The sequence below is a fragment of the Urocitellus parryii genome, chromosome 7 (assembly GCF_045843805.1).
Source record: "Urocitellus parryii isolate mUroPar1 chromosome 7, mUroPar1.hap1, whole genome shotgun sequence".
In the NCBI taxonomy this organism is placed as follows: Eukaryota; Metazoa; Chordata; class Mammalia; order Rodentia; family Sciuridae; genus Urocitellus; species Urocitellus parryii.
This window is the reverse complement of record NC_135537.1, coordinates 68,027,261-68,040,366: the sequence shown is the minus strand read 5'-3', so window position 1 is coordinate 68,040,366 and position 13,106 is coordinate 68,027,261. Positions and strand designations below refer to the sequence as shown.

The 13,106-nt window shown below is 39.2% G+C and overlaps 1 protein-coding gene across 2 annotated transcripts in view; it reads right to left on the bottom strand.

Moving 5' to 3' along the window:
- Dnajc5b (DnaJ heat shock protein family (Hsp40) member C5 beta) overlaps positions 1–13,106 on the bottom strand; it is a 50,822-nt gene that overhangs the window by 35,359 nt on the left and 2,357 nt on the right. For both annotated transcript variants that reach the window (XM_026410026.2, XM_026410025.2), the window contains exon 2: positions 6,285–6,412. In XM_026410026.2, the coding sequence (XP_026265811.1) occupies positions 6,285–6,403 (119 nt within the window). In that variant the 5' untranslated portion in view covers positions 6,404–6,412. The remainder of the gene's footprint in view (positions 1–6,284; positions 6,413–13,106) is intronic.

Sequence of the window (13,106 nt, the reverse complement as noted above, 5' to 3'; positions counted from 1 at the left end):
AGCATGGAGTGGGAACTATAGAATGCTCTAGGAAAGAATGCATCATAGGAAAGAAGGAACCATATGTGATGAGCTCTACCTATCTTTACCTGTCAGAGAGAATTGAGATTCTGAGTACAACATCATTTCCACTAGTCTCTGACTCATCCCTAAGCATGTGCTGGTTTTAGTGAAAAAGAAAGCCAAGAGAAAAAAAAAAATGAGAGGAGCTTTTCTACTAATGTCTAGCCCTTACTGGGGGGTCTAATAGAGGGTATCACAAAGGTCATTCCCTAAGCCTGGCCCTGCACCTCCCAGGGGTACAGCCCAGAAAGCCTTGATGACTCCCTTGAGCATAAAAATAAAAACAGTAGATGAGGCTTGTGAACCTGAAGGAATAGTCAGAGGGCTTGGAGACAATGGTTAGCAAGGACCACCTGCTATGCCTACCTCAGGGGGTAGATGGGGAAGAGCAGCAAGTAACTGTGCCCGGTGGAATAGCGGTGTGCAGCTGAGCATAGCAGCAGTCTAGAGCCCAAGGTTGGATGTTTCGGTGACCATGGACATATCCACTGAACACATGGCAAATAAGTATCATTGACAGAGTGGAAACTTGGCTTGGCAAACTGCTGCTATGTGAAAATGAACAAGTTCCTAGACCCCAGAAGAATTTTTCAGAGCAGACCCCTAGAAGGACTTGGGTACTGGAAACTTTTCAGGTAACCCAAGTTCTTGAGTCACTTGAAAGGGGGCGGAGCCTGACTATTGGGTTTCTTTATAGAGCAATCTTGGCCTCTCTCATTTCAACAGGCTACTATCTCCCAGCTGTCTAACTGTGTCACTATTCAATATTGTTTCTCTCTCTCCTCCTCCATCAACTTCCTTCCTCCACCAGATTCCTAACTTAAAATTTTTGTTGACTCGGAGAGACCATTTAAACTAGGTGGGAAGACAACGCAGGCCAGTGTTTAAGGCAAATGAGTGAAAGATAATCTTAACCATTCTAGGTGTCATAATTTTAAAAGATTTACTCAAATGGGTCTCCCGATAGCATGGTAGGAGGACATAATGACTTCAGCTCTGGAAGATTGAGGAAAATATTTGCTCATCTTGTACAAGCTGTGGTAGGAATTGAGTTGGTCTGGCCAAATTTGAATTTAAATGAGCCTGACTTAGAGTTTAAGCTCTTTAGGATGATTATGCTGTACAGTGCTACAGGCAGGTTTATTCATTTGTGAAGATCCCAGATGAGACTCCTACCAAGAGTTTCACTCTGTGATATATCACTTTCTTTTGTGGACTGCAAATTTACCTTATGCTAGATAAATTTTTTTTAACAGTAGTATCAAATGGCAGGATAATTTTAGACTCTGAGGATGAGGGGATATTTTTTCAATTGCAATAGTGAGTGGTATTTTCATTGTGTTGTTCCACGGGGGCTCTACATATCTTGGAAAAAAAAAGTGATCTCATTTCTTTTTACAGAATCTCAATGAGATAAGAACTTTAGTTCCTGATAGACTGACATAGTAAAAGCCTTCCTCCTGTCACTTTTCCCTGCTGTTCTTTGAGGTAGCAGGGGACTCCAATATATCAGCTGCTTTATGAAGAAGCATGGTCAAGTTTCAGAAAATGTAGGAAAAAGATGCTTTATAGACTCCATGATAAAGATTCATAAATAGATACAGAAGAGACTGAGACAGGTCTTTGAAGCTGCTATTTATGATCATTATCTAAAGAAATAAAGAACTAGAGATGCTGATAATATCTTTCCCAACTTTATACTCTTAGAGAACACTGACCCTTTTCCTTTTCACAGATTTAGACCCCACACCCTTGCTCAGTGGCAGGGGAGGGGGGTTGTGATTCCAGACTTCTGATTAGAAATAGAGCTAGTCAGACATGGGTGAGCATAGGATTCCTCTGAGTCTTGGGATCTTGTGCCAGGATTGGGATTGGGACATACAAAAACTAGAAAGTAAACAGGAGTTGAAATCTTTCCTCACTCTTCCTCTACTTACCTTTCTGGGGCAGAGGGATTTCCCTCTCTAAGAAGCTCAAAACTGGTTTACAAAGACAGCCTTGAAGGGAAACAGACTAAATATCTAACAACATGAAACTGATTAAATCATGGGACAGCCATGTCATGGACTATGACATTGGCAGTATGAAAGAATGAAGAAACTTTCCACATATTGATCATTCTATAATGTGTTGCATAATATATAAGATAGGAGGCATAACACACCACCATTTGTATAAGAAAAGAAATATATGTTTAGACCACTTACATTGAATATACTTATGTCTTAAGGCTGCCATTATTTTTGTTTTCTGTTTCTCATTTCTCTGTTTTCCCTTCCTTGTCCTTCCTGTGGGTTGTTTAGGATTTAATTTTGACTTATTTGTACTATGTCAAAGTATTAGTTTGTATAGCTCTGTGAATTGAGTATTTGTGTGTGTGTGTGTGTGTGTGTGTGAGAGAGAGAGAGAGAGAGAGAGAGAGAGAGAGAGAGAGAGAAGCTTATCATGGTCTATTGGATTTATGTTTTCACATTTGTACTTCCAGTTAGGTCTCTTTATCTTTCCACTTCTAAATATCATTCTCTTGAGTATCAGATGGTGGTATAATTTTTGCACCAATCATCATGTATACTTAAGAAAACTCATGAAAATGATAGTCTTTTGTATTTACCCATATTTCTGCATTGTTCTTTCTTCCTAATAATGTAAGCTTATCATTTCCATTCTTTCAAATAACTTCATTAAGCCATTCTGTAAGAGTAGATTTTCTTGTGACATATTCAGATTTCCTTTACCTGAGAATTTATTTATCCTTGATTCCTGCAATATAGTTTCCCCAGACACTGAAGTTGTACTTGACAGTTCTATTCTTTTAGCAAAAAAAAAAAAAAAAAAAATCGCCAGGGTCCTCAGTTGCTTCAGATAAAAAATATGCTGTGATTCAAGTTGGTGTTACCCAATAGGTAACGTGTTATTTCTCTCTGAATGCTTCCCAGATTTTTTTTGTTTTTAGTTTTCAGAAGTTTTAAATTATATTGGATTTGAAATGGATTTCTTTGGGTTTATCCTATTAGAATTCACTCAACTTCTTGAATCTGCAAGTTTATATCATTTGTCAAATTGTGGAAATTGTCAGCCACCAATTCTTTGAGTATTCTTTCAGTTCCATTCTGTTTCTCCTCTCCATTGAGGAAGTCAATTTTATAAATGTTGAATCTTTGTTATTGTCCTGCCAGTTCCTGAGATTGTCTCCCATTTAGTTGAGGAGCTGAAAGGAATTTCACCTAGTTGGGTGCTTTAAGGTGAAGGGAGACCTAGCCTGCAGGGACAAAAAGCACTTTCTGGGCTGGATTCCTGTTGCAATGGGTTCTCCCTTTCTAATGTTCTCTGTCAAGTGGGGTCTCTATGTGGGACTCTCAGGCTGATGAGAAAGAAAAGTACTCCCCCTGGCCCATTATTGTTAGGGGGACTTCAGGTGGCATTTCTTGCTGTATCTGCAAGGATTGTCTGGTGGTTTGGGCAGGACTGAATCCCTTCTGTTGCTAGATTGGATGTTGGGAAAAAGTGGACCTGGGTTACCTCCTGATGGGTGAGGATGGAGGAATCATAAGATGCTTTGCTGCTGTTGTCTCCCTTTGCTCCTGAGGTCCCTAACCAATCTGCCTCCCTCTTTCTGCCTTTCAGACTTCCCTTTTGATTGTTTATTGTGTTATTTTCAAGGACTTTAGTGATGCTTAGCAGGGAAGGACAAGTCTATGCAGTCTTGCCTAGACTGGAAATTCTCCATTTATGCTCCTCTGAGCATAAGATCTCTAAGGGTCCACAAGGAAGTGATAATACTCCCCCCCCACCACCCCCAGGAAGTGACCTAGGGGATAAGAGGTAAATGGGAGGCCTTTTTTTGTGTGTACCTATATGTACGTTCTCATTTTAATCAAGTGAATATATTACTTATTCAAAAATAAAAATAAAATGTAAAAGAAGCAGCCTCCTAACTCAACATTGTTTTCAAGAGGACAACTAAAAATTATATCAGAGGGCATGCAGCACATGGATTCAACAGTTGGTAACTGTATTAAATTTCATTGACTTTTAATTTCACTATGCTGTCACTACTTTGATCCAGATCTCTGAATATAAGAATAATATTCTCAGTGGATTTGCTGCTTGCTCATACATTTTGAATAACTTGCAGAATACAAATTTGCAATTTGGATAGAAGTAGATGCTTTTAGCAGCATACTAGTACCCTAATCAGCTGAAAAAATAATATTTGTATGACATTAAAACAAAATTAATAGGAAGACACTGGTTACATGAAAATACTTCTTTGTGTTGTAATTATTAAACTTGTAAACAAGTCAGCATAATTAATGCCTTAATTAGGATATGATCTGAAATTTTAGCTTCCAAAATTAATAAAGGCAATTAAAAGGCACATTTGTAAAGTAAAATGAGTTTTAAGAATTACAAGGTAGTTGGACAAAACTTTTTTATCCTCATTTGGGGGACATTTTTGAGGATATTGAACCTACAATGCAATTGCTCTGATACCCATCCATAAGCCCTAGCACAATAGCACAGCCTGAATCCTTAAGAGTCAAATTTAGTGACCTTCAGACAAGAATGTGCCCCAATAGGGGCTGAGCATTCCCAGAACGCTCCTTCTAGATAGTTCTAGTGAAAAATGAAACGGCAAAGACTTTTCTCTGAATCAGAAGACTGATATTTACAGACTCTACCACTTTCACAAAACTATTTAGGTACAAATAATAGTTTTCACTGGTATCATTTATTCTTTAATACAAGCTTCTTGAAGGCATTTCAGGTTGCATAGTTCACCATGTGGTGAAGCACCATACAAGGCCAAAGAATTTTCCATTAGTAGATAACAAAGGAAAATTTAATAAATATTGGTGGGCTGGCGATTTGAGAAAAAAAAAACAACCTTATTTAATAAGGACTCCTACCATTATTCCTTATGCCAAAATAAACTCCAGATGGATCAAAACTGTAGTGTAAGAGCAAAATCATAAATGCACTAGAATAAAATAGGAATAAATATTGTAATTGAGAGAGGCTTTTTAATGTGACAGGAAAAAACAAAAACCATAAAGGAAATGACTAACAAATTTGACTATTCAAAAATATTTAAACTTCCATAACATTAAAAAATCCAATTTTAAAATTTAAAAAAATTAAAATTAAAATTTTAAAATTAAAAATCTAATTCAAGACCAAATCAAAAAGTAACTTCCTATAAAGGTCTACTTTATTTCCAAATAAAGAAATAATTGGAAACATGCATCATGATTGGTGCAAAAGGATATAAAATATAGGGTAAAATTAAAATAACTTACAGCTTCAATAATAGCTCATAAAATGATTATATGAACTGGAGAATAACTATAGGCTGCAGGAGAAGAGGGTGAAGGAAAGAAAGAGGAACTGTGGGGCTGAAATAGGGTAAATTATATTCCGTGCATGTATGATCATGTCAAAATGAACCCCATTATTATGTATAACCGTACTGCACTAATACAGCTTTAACAATCATAATATGTAATGACTTCATGATATTTTCACTGAAGGACCTATAAAAAGATAGTTGGAAAATATAGATGAATTCAATTTAATTTTTAAGCATCCTATCTCAACAGAAAAAAAGACAAATAAAAATATCAATAATTATTATTTTTATGATAGAATTATGAATAAATATCACTGTTTTCATTTTTGGTAATTTGCAAATTTTTCACAATAAGCAAATTGATTTTGTACTCATTTTTTTTATTCCTTGGAGCTTTAAATAAAAGGATATTTCTATTTTCCTAAAAGTATCTAACATAGAATTAGATTAGATATGAAAAATCAAAACTGAGGTCTTGAATAGTATAGCTTATAATATAGTAATTTTAACAAACTCCCTTTTATTAAAAAAGAAAGAAAGAAAGAAAGCCCTCCACCAGATTCAGCAATGCTATATCACATGGGTTAATCGCAGCTATTGGTTGTAGTTGGTCCTCCTCTTTCTCTCAGTTGTAGGATGAGAATTCTGGCTGCCCTTTCCTAAGGCTTGGTTATCACCAGATAATTCTTCCTTGAAATCATTGTCATGCCTGTCTATTCCTGTCTATGTTGCAGAGCAGGCACCATGGGGTCCAAAATTCAGATTACCTGGTCTTGGCAAGAAGCTTATGTCTTAATTGGAGCCACTTGCTAGTCACAAAATTGCTATCACTAGTGGCACAGGAAATGTCACCATTGAATTTCCTCTGTACCTGTAGGTTTTCTTAATTTCTTCATTTGATGCTCCCTTGGGCAAACCAAGAATTTCATATAGAGCTTCTCCATTTGTCGACAAAGTCCGCTGTCTTTGGTTAGGTATGTTACATGCCATATTCTCAAGCTGCAAAAGCAGAGGGAAAAAATAGTCATGAAGGTCATGCACACTGGATTTCTCTCTCTGAAAGGGAAGACAGTTCATTCTTAACCTTTTGTGAAATGACAATCTGAAGTATGTTTGTGTGCTACCTGCAAAAGGAGGGGAGAAAAGTGTTAAGAGAGCCAAAAAAAAAAAAAAAAAAAGTCAGGTATCAAAGGATACAGACAGCCACACAAATAAAATACAGCTTTGTCTACGTGGTTATATAGAAGCAAAATGTTATGTTACCTAAACATCTAGCTGATTTAGAAGTGTTGAGAATCAGTCTTCACAGATTTTGCAGATGTAGGAATTTTGTTTTGCTTTGTTTGGGTAGAATTTTCATAATATCTCTCTCTCTCTCTCTCTCTCTCTCTCTCTCTCTCTCTCTCTCTCTCTCTCTTGCTATATTTTCCAAACTTAGCCAGGAATGGAAAGAATCTTTCTTTTTATTCCAACTTGATTGGTCTAACCATTGATCAAGAGTTTGAAAAATAAAAACAAAACTTTTTAAGTACCAGGAAGAAATTCCTGTCCTCCTCTAGGACCTATGTTAAAAATTCTCTGCAGCTGGAGCTGTGGAATCCCAGAGGTCTATACCTCTACCCTACAACACCCCTTGGTTCTGTACCTGAGCTGACTCCTTTTCCTTTGGTCTATCCAGAAAGGGTTGGGCTATCAATTCCCAAGGAGTCATTTGCCTGTACATCATGGCTCTGGGGGACTCAGGAAGCAAGCAGATCTGGTCAGGGGGGATTTGGCATTTCTGTATTCTCTACATGGGGCTCGGGGTATGGCTCAGTGGTAGACTGCTTACCTAGCATGTGCAAGGCCCTGGCTTCAACTCCCATCACCAAAAACAAAAATACAGAATGTATTCACAAGTTAAATTCTCTGAGCATTAATATATTCACCTGTAATAATGTAAAGATTAAAGTTCCCCACATAACAATATCTTAAGGGTATATAAATAATGCATGTAATGTATCCAGGACATAGCAATCTCATGGAAATTTACTTTCATTAAAGGCAACACATAGTGCACTGTAGTCAACCCTCTAGGGTAGAAGATTGGCCTTGCCATTTTTTGCTCCATGTGCTTCCTCATCTGTAAATTGGAGATGAAAATGTACCGTAAACTCATGGAGTGTTGCAACAATTAAATGAGTTAATATATATGTGTATACAACAGTGTATGTATCAGCAGTAAGCATAAAAGTTAAAGGGTACAAACAACTCAGTGTTCATCCCCACAAGTGAACAAATGAACAAAATGTCATGTATTCATAGAATGGAATAATTATTGAGACGTGAAAATAAAGTGGAACTCTAACGCATACTACAACATAAACAAACCTTGAAAATATTATTCTAAATGAAGGAAGTCAGTCACAAAATGATAAATATAGTTTCATTCCATTCATCGGAGGTACCCAGAACAGGCAAATTCATAGAGACAAAGAGTAGAATAGAAGATGATAGGGGCTGGGAAGAGTGGGAAATGGGAAGTTGTTGCTTACTAGGTTCCAGGGCTTCTGATTGGAATGATGAAAATTTCTGGAAATAATTGGTGGTGATGGTGAGATAATAAGGGGAATGTACTCAATGTCATTGAATTACACACTTAAAATGGTTATCAGGGTAAATTTTGTTATGTATATTTGTTATGATTTGGATGTGAGGTGTCCCCAAAAACTCATGTGTGAGACAATGCAAGAAGGTTTAGAGGAGAAATGATTGGGTATGAGAGCCATAAGCCAATGAGCAAAGTTAATAATCAACTGATGGGATTAATTGAGTGGTGACTGAAGTCAGGTGGGGTGTGGCTGGAGGAGGTAGGGCATTGGGTTCATGGCTTTGGGGTATATATTCATATTTGGCAAGTGGAGATCTAACTCTTTCTGCTTTCTGATCACAAGTGAGCTGCTTCCCTCTGCCACACTCTTCTGCCATGATGCTTGACCTCACCTTGAGCCCCGAGGAATGGAGTCTGCTGTCTATGGATTCAGACCTCTGAAACTCTGAGCCTCTAAATAAACTTTTCCTTCTCCACAATTGTTCTGTTCAAATCTCTTAGTCACAGCAGGAAAAAAAATCTGACTAAAGTAATATTTTATCATAAGAGCAAAACTGAAACAACTACAAATGAAAACTACCGAAGACAGCAAGCTCATCTGACCCAAGTTCTTTGAAAATCATTGTCCATCTCTTGGCTTTGGGCTTGTGCAGCAACTGCTATAAGAGAGAATGGATGTGAATGAATCAATATACCAGGGCTAAGGAGATGGTGTCAAGGCTTTGGAGATGTTCATGGGCAGCACAAGGAATCCCTGATTGACAATGGTGCATCAGAAGAGCTGGGCATGCACATCCCAATGGTGGATAAGCATGGTTAGAACAAACCGCCCAGCCCTGCTCCCACTAGGTTATAAACATCAACATGGGCAAGAATAGAGGCCACAGGATGTCACCTGGTGGGCCAGGTGGTCTTAGAGTCCTTGGAAATCCCCAAATGGTATAACAAGGGCTGGTGGTCCTAAGGAATTCAATTAAAGAGAACAATATCCAGAACTTGAGAATGTGTTTGTGAGACTTCAGCTTCCTTCAAGTTTAAGAAAAGGAAGGCACTTGTAAAGGGAGTCAGGCACCAGGCAAAACCTCTGCAGCCCTGAAGGCTCTGAGGACAGAACTAGCCAGCCATGGCTGCAACTGTGCAAGGTCAAGGGCTTGCCATGTGACATGGCACATTGTCCACTCCCATAAAAGCCAGGAAACCTTGGTTCACATAAGGACAGAGGAGAAGGAACCCTGATTCTACCCACCACACTGTAAAACCAAACAGACACACACACTGACTGGCAGCCACTCGGTAAATGGCTGCACTTATTTACCTCTGCTCTGCCTGATTTTTCTCACCCATTCTCATCTGAATTTTCCTGGGGAGTAAGCAATTCAAATTGGGTCTACGTCATCCTAACCCCATAGTTCAGCCCTATCTTGGAACTATAGCCTTATTCACTCACTATTCACAACTGAAGGAAAAATTGCCTGATTAACTGATACCTTCCTACTTCCTTCCCAGTCACCTCTCCTCTGCCCCCATCCCCCCCGACACACACACACTCAAGATACTAATAATTTTCTGCCCCACATATCCACCTAATGTTTCCCAGTAAGTCAGGTAGCCAACAGGTTTCTCTGCAAGTCATACCACATGTCATGAATTAATAGGATTTGGAATATTAGGGCTTCTGTGTGGCTTGGTGGACAAGCACAGGATCATAGTGAGCCTGCTAGCTCCTTTACTGGGTGGCAAGATCCCCAAAGTCATTGGTTGGCCATACTAAGAGTGTACCAACAAATCCCACTTCTGAGCTTAAGTACAAAGAAATGAAATCAGTATGTCAAAGAAATATCTGCACTCTCATGTTCACTGCAGCACTATCCATAACACAAAGGTAGAGAATCAACCTAAGTGTCTATCAATGGATGATTGGAATAAGATGATGTGCTGTATAAATACACAATGGATTTGTTTTTTTTTTGTTTTTTTTTTTGTATTGGAGATTGAACTCCAGGGTGCTTAACCACTGAGCCACATCCTCAACCTTTTTAATATTTTATGTAGAGACAGGATCTTGCCAAGTTGCTTAGGTCCTGCTAAGTTGCTGAGGTTGGCGATGAACTTGTGATCCTCCTGCTCCAGCCTCCTGAGCTGCTGGGATTACAGCATGCGCTTCACACCAGGCTCCATTCAGTTTTACAAAAGAAATAATCTTGTCATTTGGAAAAGCATGAATGAGCCTTAGAGGACATTATACTAAATAAAATAAACCAGACACAGAATAATAATCACCATGTGATTTTATTTACACGTGGGATCAAAAAAGCTTATACTCAGAATCAGAGTAGAATAATAGTTATGCTGGAGTGGAAGTGGGGGATCAGAGAGACGTTGGACAGAGGATATAAAATGTTAGTTAGACTGGAAAGGTAATTTTAATAAATCTAAATATGGTAACTAGAGTTGATAATCATGAATTATAGTCTTAAAAATTGCTAAGAGTAGATTTTAAGTGAGAGAGAACTTCACAGAAAAGGTAAAATCTGAACTTCTAATAATACTATGATCCGTCTTTGTAGAACTTGGTGAATCTTTTTCTATTTTGGTCCTTACATCCAGGTATAATTTTGGACCCATATGGACTTGGACCCAGTGACTTTTTTGTTCATTTATTTGCACAGACCACAATGGAAGAGGACACTTCTGGGTTTGGAGGCTGAAAGAGGAGAGAGAATCTAGCTGAGAGAGAGGATGAGAGGAGTCTAGACCAGACAATGGCCACTGGTCCCTGTCCTGGCCAAGAACATGCTTTTAAGCTCCTCTGGGGAGAGAGGCTAAAGACCAAAGAGATGTTTTCATGTTAAGGGATAAAGGGAACAAAGGTTTGGAACTTTGAACCCTCATCACAGGGAAAATCAGCACCCAGGCAGGTTCAGGCCAGCATTTTCCCACGCAGGAAGCAGAGGCAGAGCATGTGACAGTCAGGGGACACTGCTGCTCCTCCCCCAGGGCCTGCTAAGAAGGGATAGTCTCAGATGGCCCACAGTCACTTCTGAAAACTTTTACAACATTCCTAGGGATGCTCAAAAATGTCTGGAATCTTTGGAAGCTTCGGAATCCCAATGTAAGAAAGACTTAGTACCCACAAGGGGCAGAAAGGGTGAGGGTTGGAGGGAGTGAGAAGCTTAAAGTCGGATAGATTAAGAAAATCATTAAGAAAATAATGATCTATATGTGTATGTCAAAATACACTCTACTGGGCTGGGGATGTGGCTCAAGCGGTAGCGCGCTCGTCTGGCATGCGTGCGGCCCGGGTTCGATCCTCAGCACCACATACCAACAAAGATGTTGTGTCCGCCAAGAACTAGAAAATGAATATTAAAAATTCTCTCACTCTCTCTTAAAAAAAAAAGAATTAAAATACACTCTACTGTCATGTATATCTAAAAGGAACAAATAGATTTTTTTAAAATGATCCAAATAAAAATGGGGACTGATGCTCATAGAGACAATGGGGGTGAAAGGTGGACACCCAAGCCCCTCTCTGCAAGTCTCCCTTAGCCTTGGCACATCTTCAGGGGAATTTTGCAGGGAGTAGAGCTCTGTGGTTGCCCAGGTGAGATCTATCAGCAGAATAGCATGAAAAGCAATGAGCCCTCATTTATCCCCAGAGCTCATGGCCTGGGAACAGTGGCGTTATGCCCAGTCACATGTCCCTCTTCACGACCGTACTCTGAGGTCCTTAAGGACTATAAATCTATTTTTGTATTGATCTTCATAATCCCAGTGGCAGATGGTCTTAACGTTAGTATACTACATGAAAAGGAAGGTAAACAGGGAACTAGCTAGCACTTGCTGAGCACAGGTCTGTGTCATATCACTTAATCCTGATATCAACACTTGAGGGCATCAGGAAGGGACCCCCCAGGAGTTCAGAGAAACAGATTGCTTTCTGAAAGTTGAACAGGGAAGTCAGTGGATCTGGGAAGAGCTATCTTACAGTCATTCTAAAGAGATAAATGTCTCCTAGGCCTGCACAATGGATGGAAGTTGATAACTGCCTAAATGTAGAGTTAGCAGATTTTTCTTGTGTTGTTATTCAAAAGAGTGATTAGATGGGAACATGAAGAGAAAAGCAAATGCAGAGGCAAATGCTGGTTGGGCCAATGAAGCACAACTGAGGGGCAGAGCCCAAGGATCCAGGTCCCAATTGAGTCTTGACCACTCCAATGATGATCTACCTTTCCCTGAGGTCTGCCCTTGCCCTTTTCCTTATAAGAATGATAAATTAATACCTAGATTTTATGCATCATCCTGGAACACAGTTAGAGGGAGTCTGGCCTTCAGCAAGGCCTGCTCTCTGGGTCTGCTCAAGTCAGCTGAGGCCCAGAGAGTCTTACTGTTTCCATCACAATAAGTTCATGATATGTTGATTACTCCCACCTTATGCAGGATTTTTTTTTTTTTCTTTTCAGTGCTAGGAATCAAACCCAAGGCCTTATGCATGCCAGGCAAGCATTCTATCACTGAGCCACATTCCCAGTTCTATGCAGGCTCTTAGAAGAAAACTACCTGGTAGTCCCCTAAGAGGCAACAAGGATTTGCCCCTAGGTATTGCTCTTCTATTTTATAACTGAGGAAATTGAGTCCAACTGAAGAAAAAAAAATTATTTGCTCAGATTAACACAGGGAACTCTTGAATTCAGATCTGCCTAATTCTAAAGCCTAAATTCTTGCTAGTGTGCCATACGGAATTCTTGCTTACAATTCACTCATCATTTCTCACAGCCAGTAATTTCATTTGATCCTCATAAGAAATCTGAATGGTGATGACACTAAACCAAAGCAGCCTTGCCCTGTTTCTCTCTCCAGGTTAAAGGGGGCCCTTTGCCCCCTGCTGCTGTGTCTAGGGTGAGGGGGCATATGAAGGTCCAATGGGATCTCAGGGCTACAAGTGCAAGTTTCCTCCCTCAGTGGGGCCACTGAACTTACATATAGACAAAGAGAGTTCCCAAAGGAGAGTTAAGAGAGAGGATAGTTAAGAATGCATGGGTTACACAAAAATTTTGAAACTGCTGCTAAGAGTACAATTTTTAAGTCACATAGGAATGAAGA